General features: G+C 41.4%; 1 protein-coding gene across 2 annotated transcripts in view; it reads left to right on the forward strand.

Moving 5' to 3' along the window:
* The window catches only part of dennd1b (DENN/MADD domain containing 1B), a 101,447-nt gene that overhangs the window by 65,268 nt on the left and 20,708 nt on the right, over nt 1-15,471 (forward strand). For both annotated transcript variants that reach the window (XM_031859554.1, XM_031859556.1), the window contains 2 exons: nt 7,678-7,803; nt 11,272-11,373. In XM_031859554.1, coding sequence (XP_031715414.1) covers nt 7,678-7,803; nt 11,272-11,373 — 228 coding nt within the window. The remainder of the gene's footprint in view (nt 1-7,677; nt 7,804-11,271; nt 11,374-15,471) is intronic.

Raw genomic sequence — 15,471 nt, forward strand, 5'->3', positions numbered from 1 at the left:
CTGTCTGTCTGTCTGTCTGTCTGTCTGTCTGTCTGACTGCAGCGCCTTCTTCTCACTTCCTGCCTGCTTGCTTTTCTGCACCCAGGGACTCGAGCCCTGAATTAAATTGCAAAGTGAGTTTGTCATAAAAAGGAGTCAGGGCTTTTGAAAAGCGACAGAAGCGGTGAGAAAAGCCTTTGTCTTTGCCGTGTGATAAATTAAGTGGCAGACTCTGAGCCTTTTTGCTTTGATCCCCTACTCACCATTTTTCCTTACTAATGACAGAACATAGCCCACATATCATGTCAAATTACACCACCTGAAACGAAAACCACACTGGCATTAATATATTTATTGCAACAAATGGTTGTTGTTTTTATTCATTTTTTATTTTTTTCCTCCCTGTCTCCTCTCATCTTTTCACCGGGGCTCGTAGATTAATAAGGAAGCGAGCAGGTACTAATTGAGTGGAATTCCAGGTCTCTTGTTAGTTTGCTTGTTCGTGATGAGGACATGCCACATGGCATTTGATGTTTGTGTATACACACGAGGAGATGTTTGAGGCATTGTTCAGTTTGTCAAAGAGGCCTGCAATTTTGATTAATGCCGAGCGATTCTGTGCCTGGGCTGAGCCGCCGCACGTTGTTTCGAAGCTATTAAAACACTCTTCATTTCTCTCTAATTCTCACTGTAACACTGGCTACTTAACACTCAGGCTTTATGCAGTGTGAAACTGAAGCCCTGAGACCAATGAAGTAATGATTATTCTCACTTTAAAAAGGCCAGCATCACTTTGCATGAATATATAAAGCATGAAATGGATTAAAAGGTGAAGGCCACAGGCAGTTTTTGTCCGTCTTTCAAGTCGAACTAAAAGTGAAAACAAAGCACTCTGATTTAGATTCAAGCAAACCTTTAGAGATCCGTTTAATTATGGCAATGCAGGCTGTGTGAGCACATGTGGACTCTATTAAGTGGCTCGGCTGACCAGTGGCCGAGCTGTTAGCAGGTTCAGAGTTCACAGTTGTCCTGAATTAGCCGCCTTCTTTCAGACAGGACCCCTGCACCGGCTCCACTAGGGCCCGCCCCTTAATGGTCTTTTCCCGCAACTTCACACATAATATTTTAGATTTATTGACTATTACAAATGCTACCATGCCAGTAGCGGTTCCGTTTAGCAGAAAAGGGAAAGATCTGAATAGCAGAGTAATTGGTAACGGGTCAAAAAAGGATGCAACAGTCTTTTGAGAATAACGATTGACATTTTTAAATTGGAAATGTCATATGAATCAAAACATTAATTGATCTTTTGTTCTGGATTCGTCTTTTTAAAGCATGTTTTGACAGCAGCATTAAAATCAATCTCTTTATTTTTTTCTTAACCTGTACGATTTGTTTTGTATTTATTGAAAGTCAATCTAAGCATTTCCTATATTAACCGGTATATTTGCGTATCTTGGTATAAAAAATAATGCAGATCAAGGAACTATTTTTGTTGCTTTTTTTTTCATCTGTGCTTTTCTGTTAGAGCTATTTTGTTATTACGCTAGTTATTTTAGATATTATTAGAGAAATATATTCCTTTTAAATTTATTTTAGGTAGTGTATATTTAGCTGGAGTTTGCATATTTTAAGATTGCCTAAGTTGAACTGAAAGTTTCAATAGTTTTTACACATTAATAAATCATATTAATCTCAGAGAGAATGCTCGTGTCAGTAAAATCAATGTGTTGACAAGCACACTGAAAAGAAATATTCAATAAAAAACATTTTTTTCCCTGGAAGATCAAGGTATTTTTGTTTCTCTTTCTGAGATCCACAGTTCCTCTTCCACACAGAGATGGTGCTGATAAAGTTATAATTGGCTTTTGGTTGGTGGAGCTGTTTACCGCGCTAGTCATTAAAAGTATCCAAGAATAGCGAATTAGGAGTCTGTTAATTCTGAAAACCAACAGTGTGTGACTGAATCAGATTTTTATTTGATCCCGGCAATTGATCTCAAACCAATGACGGGAATATTTTTTCATGTATTATTCTTTCTGTGCCACATATTCAAGGTGAGGTGCTACAATGCAGCTTACATCTTTATTTTCAGATGCTCTCTTTCACATCACAGCCTAATTCCTTCTATTCTCCTCCTCTCTGCCTCTCGCTACTTTGCTGACACCGTGTACCCATACATTCCTAGCCTTCATACATTTGATCATTTGTATTCCCAATCAAGGGGGAGATTTAAAGCATACACTCCTACTTCCTGTATTTCAAGCCTGCATTTGGAGGTTTACAAATGAATGAGGGGGTTGAGGTTGTGTCTGCGCGCCTCTCCTGAGATCACCTGGCACACTTAATCAAACATTGCGGCTTTAATTTGGTGTTCAGTTTCCGATGCTCCCAGAAAACAACATCTACATCATCATCTACAACAGAGTACAGCCGACAGCAGGCAAACACTCGCAGATGCACCGACACACACATACACACACACACACACACACACACACACACAGGGACACCTACACATTTTTCGGCCAGGAATGTTCATCAATGACATTCAGATCTAGTTCAGCAGTAAACTTTTGCTACTCACAGATTTTTGGTACGTCCACCAGATTGTCCCATTTTCATTTTAGATACAGCCGTGTGTTTTTCATTTCATTGGTTGTCTTCCCAGTATAGCGGAGCCACCGACAGTAAAGCCCCTCACATGCTGCACTAACTAGACGTTAGCTCAGTGCTGGGAACGCGGCTGCTCCACCTCAGATACATACTGTACTTTACCAGAACCAGTCCTGCTGTCTACAACAGACAATAGCAAGATCCAAAGTAGTTTTGTTGTTGCTATTGAATGTTGATATGTGCTCATTTGAGACATTATTTTACAGGTTATGATTGTTTTAGACGGCGCTGAACTGTGCATACACTCTCTCTGCGGTGTTACAGCCCCCCATTTAATCATGTGGCGTTTGAAAGCCGCACTTCATTTTCACATGCTCGTTCTGCCGGCGGTTCACTCTGGATTAGGAGTCAAAAAGAGAGAGCAGCATCACCCACTGCGTTAGTTATTGAAGTGAGAGATGACATTTAGCTGTAGTTAATTATGTATGCAAAACTCAGCCGCTCAGCTGCTATAAGAGGTCAGCTTGACAAAGTAACCCCACACCGGGGAGAGTCTCATGGCAATGAGATAGCCCTATTAAAACACACACACACACACACACACACACACACAGAATTTTTTCTCCCCCTTCCTTTCTCACTCTTTTTCATTTCGCTTGACTAACTTATTGTGTTGCATGTACTTAACAGCAGATCAACATAGTGAACGACTAAGAATTATATGTCTCACGGCGTGCCTTAATAGTTTGTCTATTTCAGTCTTTTTTTCGTTTTTAAATATTTATTTTATCACATAATTTTGCTAATTTAGTATTCATAATATTTTCTATCATACCAAAGACTAGAAGTTAGTGGTCTTATGTGTTAGTTATGAGAGATTGTAGTGAACTCCACCGCATTAACTTAAGTAATATCCCCATTATTGAGCAATTTACTGCAAGACTGAAAATAGATTAGATAATAGAATAAAAAAAATCATTGAATAACTAATGTTTCTATTGAATTGAACGAATGCATTTCATAGATTGCAAGCTATATGCTCATTGTGCACAAGTATGTGTGTGCATGAATGAGAGTATTTGCCAGTTCTCTGTGTGTCTTTGTTCAGATTTGTGCGTGTGTGTGTGTGTGTGTGTGTGTGTGTGTGTGTGTGTGTGTGTGTACAGTTCAGACTGCAGCACATCAAAAGAAAGTGGGAGATTTTCATAACTATTTTTTTTCTTTGTAGTTCTTTAATTGCGTCCCCATGGCTTTCTTTCCCTGGACAGAATCTTAAACAAAACATTCTTTTTTTGTGAGAAGAAAACCCAACTTTTTATTTATTTATTTTTCTAACAACAGACAAGTGTCAGGGTTGTTATTTAGGAGGGTTTTTTATGCTCTAGTGAAGATTTAGAGGAAAATTCTAAATATATTTTCAGAGTTTTGTGAGTAACTTTTTTTTCTCTCTCTCATTTACCTGTTTCTCATTTACTCACTAGTAAATATAATATTGTCAGCCATGGCTCTTACCTTTTGTCATGTTTTTTGTTTTGTGTTGTTAACTGTAAGTGAAAGTTAACATGTCCAGATATTAATTAACAGCAATGACCATCATATGCCGTGTGGTCTGACTGACTATATGAGCAGATAGAGCTTGTTGTTCTGCGGAACATGAAGTGATTAAAGAATATGCTCAGGTTGTATGCTATTATCAGGTTGAGTGTCAGAATAGGCAGTAGAAGTCGTAGGCTATTTCATCTCTTACAGAGACAGTCGGATGTGTTTTATTTTTTTTGTCAAGTAAAATCATTTTTGATGATACCGCTGTAGGTGACACCAGGCACCGCGTGTGGCCATGTGTACACATGCATGGACTCACACATTCACACAGATGCCTGGTGTCACCTACAGCGGTATCATCCCGTACAGTCAGGCAGGGATCATCATTGCACCTGCTAATTACCATCTCCAGCTGGAGAGTTAAATGGAGATCTGTTCTATGTCTGACCTCTGACCCAATGCTCTTTATGTGACGCATTTCAAAACCCTGTTTGGGGCTGGCTGGGCTGGGTCTTAATGAGGCCCCATGTCTGCCCTCTGTGGGCTGTGCGCCTTGGATGCCCCACTTTCATCCCCGACCATCTTCCCTTGATGTAAATTGAAAAGATCACAGCTATGGGGAGAGGACCTGTACTGGAAAGGCCTCTCTGCATAGATTATGAATATCATAACTCAACAGTTTTTTTTTTTCTCCCTCTCCCCCAACCACCCACTCCCCTCTCTCCTCCTGCCGCCCCCTTCCCTGTACAATGCTACAGTTCTAATTGGACCCAATGGGGGACTCTCTGCCTTTGATCTCATCACCGCCACTGTGACTTTACACTAAAAAATGTCACTGCCAAATAGGGTTATCACCTGTAGAGCCTGGCCTTCCTCTGATGCCTGTACGCATCTCGTTAGCTTCACTCAAACTGTAGAAGTTAATTAGTTTGACAGAACCATTACCGTGGAGGCATACCTGATGATTGTGGTATATACGCCATATTCAATATCCAATTACTAAACACACATTATTTTTTTGCGTCTGATATGTGAAGGAGCGCCCCGATAGACTGCTTTGTTTCTCTATTAGCAAAAATGATATTCTGGTATTTGCCATGCACTCTTATGTTATATGTGACAATTTAATTTATTACCACATGTGATGAAAGAAGAATATCTTTATCGTGCCTCGTCTTACTTGTGAATAAGTGTGAAACTTTGAACTTATCACTTTATCACCCATTTTTCTCCGGCTAACAAAACACAAGTGATTGTGTCCCCACCTCATTAAAAAGTGTTTGCCGCTGCAGTGCTCTCACCCGTTCAAAGCTGCTGTACAGAACTCTGTGTGCAGAGTAAACTCCGCTGCTATCCCGTCTTCTCTGACAGTCTTCGGGGTATGCCTCCCCCACTTAGACTGACATTGTGTTCGCTTTGATTCTCTCCCCCCCCCCCTCCCCGAAAAAAAAGACAGTTTAATGATTTGCGAGGATGAAAAAAAAGAAAATCAGTGAAAACGCACATTAACATGAAATATTAATTCCAAAAAGGGCTTTACATAAACATAAAAGCATTTAGCACAATGAGTGAATATGGAGATGACACTTGTTAATTTAACCGTGATAAACTTCCTGTTTGATGCCTGCGAGCATTTGCAATGGCAGCGCGGGGACGCTGTGGAGAGTGAGAAAGCCCAGGGGAGAGGAATTCACGCTGCTCGTTTTGTCTTTGTCCCAGTTTAAGACTGCCACTCTTTCTGTCTCGCTTTCTCTCCTTCTCTGTTTCTTTCCGCCGGTCCTCTGTATGAGCTGTGCTAACACTTTGCTTCTCCTCCCTGAAGTTTTCCAGATAGGCTAATTGCAGATGCCAGACCACGATATCCCTCGTACGCTGTAGCTACACAGCGTGATACTTCTGGCCCTCCTCTGATTGAAGGAGACCTGATCAAAATTGCATCACATTACTGAAGAAATGGGGTCATTTAATGGTTGACACAACCTCAAATTTTCTTGCTTTCTTTCCTTCCTGCCCACAAATACTGCGACATTAAAACTAACGATATTGATAATGGTATAGAATTAGTAGTAAATGTTCTATGCTGCTTCACAGAGGTGGACAGGCCTGACAATTCACACATAAATATATGACACACACTCTGAACCAAGAACCACCAGAGCCCACACAATGTTGCACTGTATAAACAGGTGATTGTATTGACTGGTGTAATATGCAGTGTTATATTGTGTGTTAAATGTAATAGACAGAATGTTAAACAAAATCCTTGTTGTTTCACACACACTTTTATCAGTTCTGCATGTGGAGTCAGTTTTCTCTCCCCCACATTCAGAGTGTTGAAGTAAAAAGATAGCAAATTGTTACCTGGAGCGCTTTGGCTTTATCTGCCCTCTTGTAGTTCCCATGAGCAAGACGCCAAAGCCTAACCAGCCACAGGCACAGTACTGTGTAGGAGACACTCTTCTGAGTTCTATATACAAAGATTTGGCATTAATTGTTGCATTTTATCTTATAATATGATGTTATGCAGTATAGAATTAAATATATAACATTGCAAAGTTATTTAGTGAGGATGTTCCATTTTTCTTTTTTGTCCACTTACTGAAGTTAAAGGTTGAATTAATAGGTTTTCCTTTAAAATCGTGATCCAAGCCCATGCTCCTGCTAACAGCGCACACCAGACTGTATTACAGTAATCTAGACCTTCTGTGCAACCCAATCAAACGTTGTGCTTTTGTGCTACGCTGGCACAGCCCACACAGAGAGCAGCAGTCCCTCGCTGTCTCTGCCTCCTCCTCGCTCTGCCACAGCACAGTCAGACTACTGCTGAGCAGGTGAGGAGAGCCTCTTGACAACTTCTTTCTAAGACTCCCCAGGGCCCGGTGGCCAGGGTGAATCTTTTGTCATCCTAAAACAAGCTTGGGCCTGCTGCTCCTCCACTCTCGCCTGGAGTCCTGGAGACAGAGCCAGGAGAGGGGGAAATAATTAAAGACATTTTATGTCAAGAGTCCCTTTCTAGAGAGAGTTCGGGAGAGCCAACAGGGGAGGGGAAAACAGGAGGACGAGTAAGAGATGGAGGGAGAAGCGATAAAGCAAGAAGGTGATGGGGAGTAGAGTGGGGCTGGCAGCATGGAGAGAGAGAGAGGGTGAGAGTGGAAGAGCAAAGATGCGAGTTTCCATTTCCTCTCTGCTGCCCCCCACCCCCTGCTCAATTAGCAAAGCAGCAGGTGCTCCCAGCTGCACAACAGATAAGCTAGGAGGAAAGGGTGAAGCTTTCCCCTTTATTTTCTTTCCTATTTTGAGATGACCTGCAAATGTGACACTTCACACCCAGAATGGGCTAGCTGTTTCCTCTACCAATTTCAGAGGTGATAATTTAACTTTTACCCCTCCATCTCTCCCTTACCACCCTCCCACCTCTCTCTCTCTCTCTCTCTCTCTCTCTCTCTCTCTCTCTCTCTCTCTCTCTCTCTCTCTCTCCCTTTCCCTCACTTTCTGTCTCTTTCTTTCTCTCCCACATTCTGCCTTTATGTTTTCCACCAGGTGTCCTCTCTGAAGAGCAAGCTGAAGAAGCAGTCCACAGCAACAGGAAGTGGTGTGGCGAGGGCCTTCCTGAGAGTGCAGGCCGCTCTGTTTGGATCCTACCGAGATGCCCTCAGATATAAACCTGTAAGGATCCAGAGTCATTAGTCTCCACACACTTGTTGTTTAGCATCGCAGTGTCAAATCAGAGCCTTACTTTCTGAAATCATGTATGTTGGACTGTTTGACTGTTTGCCATCAAATCCAGAGCGTGATACATACATCCAGTGTTTGAGCTAACCTTATTACGCAAACATCACTTTCCTCTCGTGGTATCTAGCCATACAGAGTTTTGATCTTAAGAATCCAATGTTTGGAGTTATTTATCCCCAATTATTTATTACAATGGATGTAATTGGCACAGGCAACTGTGGCTAAGTGGGTAGCAGGGCCGTCCTTCAATCAGAGGATCGGCGGTTCGATCCCCGGCTCAGGCTCCACTAGTCGCATGTCGATGTGTCCTTGAGCAAGACACTTAACCCCAAAATTGCTCCCGTAGCTGTGCCTACAGTGTAGTATTGTGATAGAATCTGTATTGTAAGTCGCTTTGGATAAAAGCGTCTGCTAGAATGACTGTAATGTAAAAGTGGAATTTCTTTTGTGCTTATTCAAGAAAAAAAATGTCCCCTGTACTCTACTCTGGTAAATCAGAGAACACATGGTTAGTTTTATAGACTATAGTTAGGTATACACTATATCTCTTTGATACCGACAGGACCTCAAATGAAATTCCAGTAACATCTTTTATACTGAGATGGCAGCAGAAGTCTCAGAGACAGATGTCTAAAAACTTAAAACTAGCACTACCTGAATCTCAAGGTAAGTGACAATGAATGTTGTGTTTTTCTAATTTGGCTGAAGTGACCATTTATATTCATCAAACAAACATATTTATGACTGATTTTACATACTTGTGCTCTGATAGATTGTATTTAAAAACAAGAACATATTGATAACATATGAAGTATAAAGGCCATAGATCACATTTTCATTCACAGGCAGAATTAAATATTCACAGACAAGAATATGATGCATTTGCTCGTCAGACTGTGTAGCAGGCAGTAGCCATCTCAGTTTGGGTGAGTTGAGTCAAATTTCACTGAAGTCTGGTTAGACTGGGGCAGTTTTGACTGAAGGTAAAAGGTGTGTTTTTCGGTTGGAGCGCAGAGCTAAGGTGGGCCTGTCTGAGGCAGTGAAATGTCAGAGGAGCTGAAAAGAGTCAGGACGTTCCCTTTGAAGATCCCTTTTAGCCACCTTTGGTGTTTTACTCTCCTTTACTAAGCCCCCCTAACATTTCTTCTCTGGATCTTTTCTGCTTATCAAGTCTGAGTCAGAGCAGAGCAAACTACAGCATGTCCTGTTTGTCAAATAGCGAAGCCTTTGTTCCTTTGGCTTTGAGATTAATTGGACTTTGTGGACTCCCGGAGTCAAGATGCTACATTATTGATGCTGTCTCTCTTTTCTCTGTATACAGACAGTATATGAACAAACTGCCTCCCCTCTGACACGAGCACTGAGACTCAGTGTTATGTGTGTGTTAGCGTATGTGCGAGCACAACATGCAGTCATTTCTCAGTTCACTCACGCTCAAAATCGGTGTCGTTAACATACATGCGCACACATAAACATGCACATCTGCTTGCATGAAGATGCTGATGATGCTCCCTGCGTTCTGATATTTGTGGAATATCACTCTGTCAGTGATTGTTCCGAGCTGAGGAGAAGACGGAGCTGAGCCAAGCGCTGTGGTTCACAGGCCCATATGCCTCGACAGAAGGAGGGGTGTGGATGTTTGGTTGGAGTCTTGCTGAGTTGTAAATGAAACAATACTGGAAATGCGTTGAAAAGCAATGGGCTGATTAGAACACCATTTCTTAGGTCATCAATTTCAGCTCACGTTGTTTCTCTCCCAGGTGCTTCTCACCTGCTCAGAGCAGCACGCACATGTCGGGCTAAAACAACCTGAAACAGCAGTTCAAATTAGTTTTCACCACCGTTGATGAAGCCAAGTCGAGTGTGTGGATGTGCATATTCCATTGGCGTGTCATCGGTACTATTTAGGGGCAGAATTAGCCAACATTCTGTTTAAATGGGCTTGTAACCAGTTCATGAGATCCAACCAGGTGTGAAAACTCTGAGGAGGAGAGGTCGGGGTGCCATCGCATGTTTAAAAGCTGTCAAGACTGTTTTATACACAAAATCCTACACAAAGCATATTTGCATGTATAGAAGATCTATATAATGTGTCCACATACAGCCGGAGTCCTTTACAAGAACATGGTTAATACTATGACGGTACCAGATGTGAGTGTGTGTGTCCCTCTCTTTTCATGCCGTTACAACACCGGCCCAGCCTCGTGCTGTTTCTCTAGATTAACGGTGTCTCACTAGATCAACGGTGTTGGCTGGCTACATACAGTGAAGACATATTTCTTTTTTTCACTTTAACTGGAAGTTGTCCTATTGTGCTAGGCAACCATGGTGACCCTCTTAAAATAGATCAAATTAATACGGCTCTCTTTCTTTGGTGGCCTGTGTGTACTAAAGGGTTTTGTTGGATAGTGATGTGTACACAGACCTAGCCTTAAAGTTGACTTTGGAAGTTTTTTTCGGTAGCAATTAGCTGTTAGTCTCTGCATGCTATTCAGTTGTGGTCGCTGCAGTATGGTCGGAGGCTGTAGCAGCCAGATGGAAACTGCAAGCTGATTAAACTACAACAAGCTACTTTCAACTCGGCTTTATGAGAGAATAAGCCTTAAAAACTTTTAGTGATGTAAGTGGAGCAGTATTCCTGTGATGTAATTTGGGCCACTGGTATCATCCGCCCATCCTCGAACATGTAGTTAGTCAATGGTGTTGTTAAGTTGTTTTTATGCGCCACACTGTGCTTGTAGCCTAGAACAGACAAAGCACATTGTTTTACGCTAGAAGAATTTAGAGCATCATTGGAATATGTGAGAATTATGTTAATTATGAAAAAAAAACTGAATTGGAAATGACTGTAGGGCTGCGTGTGATTGGCCTGCAGTGGTTCTGTTGTCATCCTCCATGTCTATAGCTCACAGGCCAACAGACATGATGTAAGAAATAGTAATAATGTGATGATGTGTTCACGTGGAGTACTGGAGAGTTTACTGGGACCCAGTCTTCTGGTCCAGGGGAGATCGCTCTTTTCCAGGGAAACCGTTTTAACGGGAATGTTGTTTTCTGTTAATACTCACCTCATCTCTCCTGATCCTTTTTTTTAAGCCCAGTGAGCTCACTAATGAAGAAATCAGTTGAAATACTCCTTGGTTTTTAAGAAGACTTTTTACAGTGCATAATGTAAATATGGAAGATGCGATCTTCTTCGTGCTGTAAATCATATTATAAACAACATTGTTAAGTTTAGACCCCCTGCCTTTTAAGGCACCACACACACACCTGCCTTTGTTTCCTGTGGCTCAAGTAAACATGGAGATAAACAGATTGGTACAAAGAACAGTGAGCCAAAATATATAAGTATTATATTTTTATTGTAATTTTTTGCCAATAATGTCGCTGTGGATTCCTCAGGGGGAGCCAATCACTTTCTGTGAGGAGAGCTTTGCGAACCATCGATCGGGCACCATGAGGAACTTCCTGTCGATGGCCGTCAACCTGCAGCTCTTCAAACAGGTACAAACCTGTGTGTGTGTGTGTGTGTGTGTGTGTGTGTGTCAGTTTCTTAAAACCAGCATGAACTACTCATTTATGTCATATTGTAACAAGTAAAAATCTTATCTGACCATAGAAAATGTTTAAATTTCGGACATCATATTTACCTTTATGCATCAATACGGAACCATTAATCCTCCTTAAAATCATAATTGTATTATATACTGTCACGTACATGGCTACATTGACTCTATCCCGTAAGCTGTAGGCCAGCACAAATATGAAAAGATGAATGAGTGCTCTTATGGAAGGTTGCTCCGTCCTCTCCCATCAATGTTTATTGTTGAGCTGTTTATTTTTTGAGCAGATTCTATATCTAGAAGGGTAAAAGCAGTTTTACAGTTCTCTCCCAGCACCACTTGTGCTCGGCAAACTGTCAACTGGGCAAAGTTAGCACTTAGTATCTTGATAGTTCAGTTGTTCAGAGTAAGGAGAAGAGAGAGGCCTGGGATTAGAGATGGTTATTGACCCCTAGAAACTGTTTACTCTGGTTATCTCTCAAAACGCTTTTGTTATTTCTTAATGTCTCTCTGTTTGCTCAATATTTCCTGGTGTACAAACAAAACTACGATAAGTCAGGCCTGTTATATGTATTTTACTGGAGAAAAACCATATCACGGTTGTATTCTGTCTTTAACATGTATGCACGTGCCTGTAAAATACAGACAAAAAAAACGTAGCGAATTTTAACTTTGTCCTTGGAAAATGTAAAACTCACCGCAAGTAAATAATCCACAGTGTTCATGTTTGTATTTATGTACAGTGAATGTATGTGTGTGTTTGTGAGCGTGTGAGCAGGTAGGCCTATCCTTTATTCATGTGTGGTTACACGAGTTTCCCTTTAAAATCACTCATGTATACTTAATATGTTTTCATCCCCAAATCCCTCCAGCAATACTAAACTTAGCTAAGCCAGAGCCGAGTGGAGAGACACCTCTGGCTCCGAAGAAAATTTCCTCTCAACCCTTGAATTCTTTTTTTCGGTGCTCTCTGACCCGTGATAGTAGTATGATTTACCCCCGAGAGTTACAGCACAGCAGTCCTCAATCAGCCTTTTGTTTCTCCGGACACTTTGCCCCGTCTATAATTTTCCCAGGCAGAGCAGATAGCGAGCAGCAGTTCAAAGCATCCTCCCGGGCTGGCTCCTGCCTCAGCGGTAGCATTGGGAAACAGGCCCTTATCTCCTCCTCCTCCTCCTCCTCCTCTCTAGCGCGGTGGATGGGGTGAGCTTATCTCCTCCACTCCTCTTTCGACTAAAGTGAGAGAGGCCAGCGATCCGCCCGAGCCCTGCTCTGGCCATGACCCACATCCGCTCTCAAACACGCAAACAATGCTCAACGTGCGTGGCCACACACATGCACACATTCATTTTTATATACGTAAGTACACACTCATGGACTGTGAAAGTTTGGATTTTTTCCATTTCTCCTGCCCCTTGTTTTGTTATTGACTGTTTTTATACCATTGTGTTATTTTTGCACCAATATATTGTCCTCATTGTCAGTATATTGCACGTTGTTTATAGGCCTGAAAGTAGGACTGCTCTCTTATTAGTATGCCATCGAATTAAAAAAACATGAATAGCGTTTGGCCACACACAATGAATAATACACTTATACTGCTATAAATTGTCATATGTATAATCTGGAATAAAATCCCAAAATGTTGCAATGCTAATATTACAAAAGGAGCAAGGATGAACATTTTACTTTATAAAAGTTTAGTTTAGTTCATGATTTAGTTTGAAGTTAACAATTTTTGTTTTTTTTCCCCAATGGTATTGTTGACAGGAATGTGTAAACAAACAGGTTGGGCTGCTCAATTATCAAGCAACAACATGTCTAATACAATGTATATTTAAGTATATACTGTATATCATCTAATCACTTGCACACCATGGCCTTTAAAGTATGGGATTTGTCACTGTCGCCTATACGCCAACAATAATGGGTCAAACTTGAGCCAAATTCAAACCATATTATAGGAATTGGTCGACCACAACACACGTTACACACACGGGGAAGCACACACGCAGAATGTCGAGGTGTTACCTGAGTTTGAGGTGTTACCGTTTCAGCAGGAAATTGCTTTTCTACAGGTGATTTTGTTTTCGATCCTTGTGAAGCAGTTCTTTTGCTTCACAAGTATTTTCAGTTTTATAGATGGAACAGCGTGAAGTTTTTTTTATGCAAATTCAGCAAAACATCAGTAATACTTTATTAGCTGAGTGGCCGAGTAGACAGAGAGACTATTGTGTGCTGTTATATGTCATTAGGGCCATCAATTACTTTCAATAGCCTTATTAAAATGCATTATTGCAACATGTTGGATAAGAACACCTTCTTGTGAACTACAATGTAAATGTCAAGTGCATTTACGTTGTGTGCTTAGCGGACAAAAAGCAGGAACAACAGTCCTTTTATCTTTTGCCTCTATGACATATAGACACTAAGCCAACCCTAAAATATATACTGTATATATACACATACACACCTCTTCAAATGTCACAGTTTCACCTTCTAACACACTTCTGCTCTGTTCCTGTTTCCTGTGTGCTCGGCCCATCTCTGTTCAGAACAGAACAAGTGGGAGAAGTCTTCTAAAAGAATGCGGGGGAAAGCCTGTCGACGTTAACCTGCTTCCTATCAACCATTCTCAGCTCCTACACACTGACAAGCGCACATCATGTGTGTGTGTATTGTGCTAGCAGAGACTGATAAAACGAAGTCTCTTCCTCTTATTGACAAAACTGAGCCGTACACAGTGTTATTGAGTCAGTAGGGAGACTTGTAGTCTGATAATTTACTGCCAGGAGCCTTTGTAGACCATGTGCGTCCCATCAATCAATAATCATCCGTCATTCTCCGCGTGTAAGAATGCAGTAGCCGAGCCATTTACCGAAAGGGGAAAAGGTGTGTCCTTGCAAAACCAAATGATCTGATTTAAAATCTGATCATGTAGTTGCTCCGTCCACTCCGTATCACAGCAGTCACAGTAAGCTGGAAAACTACATTTTATTATAACCAATATGAGTAATGGATACAAGTAGCTGCCTCCTCCATGTCCAAGCCAGGGCTTTAAAATGCACCGCTGCTAATGGCTGCTAGATGCTGGCTCCACAAACTCTCTTACTGTAAAGAATTCATTTCAGATAGTTCTGACTACATTCTCACAATACAAAATCAATTTTTCTACAACAGATTGGGGTCTTCATAGCTTATTTGAAGTCATCTTGTGTGTCACTGTGACACACAAGATGATGCTTCAGTATCCAACCTTCAAAACCTCCTTTCAGAAACGTATGAGTGACATGATTTCTGCTATATCCCTTAGTATCCACACTTTATGGGCCTAAATTCCAGGTCGCAAATGTTACATTTCCTTTAGGCTGTCTGTGTATCTCTGTTCATGAACCCCTGTGGAGTCCTAATCCCAATTTCTGGCTCCACAATTCCAGAGTTTAAATACATCTAGAGCACTGTGACCACTGTGAGTCAATGTGCTGGTAGCCAGATGGAATAACTCTCACGGTCTACGGTCCGCTGCTACAACAGCTTCAGGAATCAAGAGGACATGTAGAAATGGAGAGATGGAGCAGGATTTGCTGTGCTTTGATTTACACAAAAACTATTTAAGCAGAATAATTTGAATTTATTTTTATGTCATTAGGGCAACAAGTATTGACAAAGTGTTAAAACAATGTATTTAAATGTCTCCTACTTTTTGTTTGAACTCTTTGAGAGAGTTTTTTTCTTTTTGGTCTCTCTCTTTCAAAACAAAGAAAATGAGCCATTGTGTTCGTGTGTTTGTGCATGTGCACGAGTGCATGAACAAGTGTTGGTTTGTGTGTCTGTGTGAGAGCGTGTGTGGTGATCACAGTCTGCCATTGTTGAGTAATGTCCAATTAAGGCCCACAGTGAGGCAGGTAATCTGGCCAGGGTGTGTGTGGAGGGAGACGAGGGGGGAGATAAGTGGAGGCTTTGGCTAGGTGATGATTTGGGTTGATTATCTGCACTAATTGGGCCAGCCACATAGCGGAGCAGTGGTTGAAACCTGCAG

The sequence above is a fragment of the Anarrhichthys ocellatus genome, unplaced genomic scaffold, assembly GCF_004355925.1.
Source record: "Anarrhichthys ocellatus isolate YVR2014 unplaced genomic scaffold, GSC_Weel_1.0 scaffold22, whole genome shotgun sequence".
In the NCBI taxonomy this organism is placed as follows: Eukaryota; Metazoa; Chordata; class Actinopteri; order Perciformes; family Anarhichadidae; genus Anarrhichthys; species Anarrhichthys ocellatus.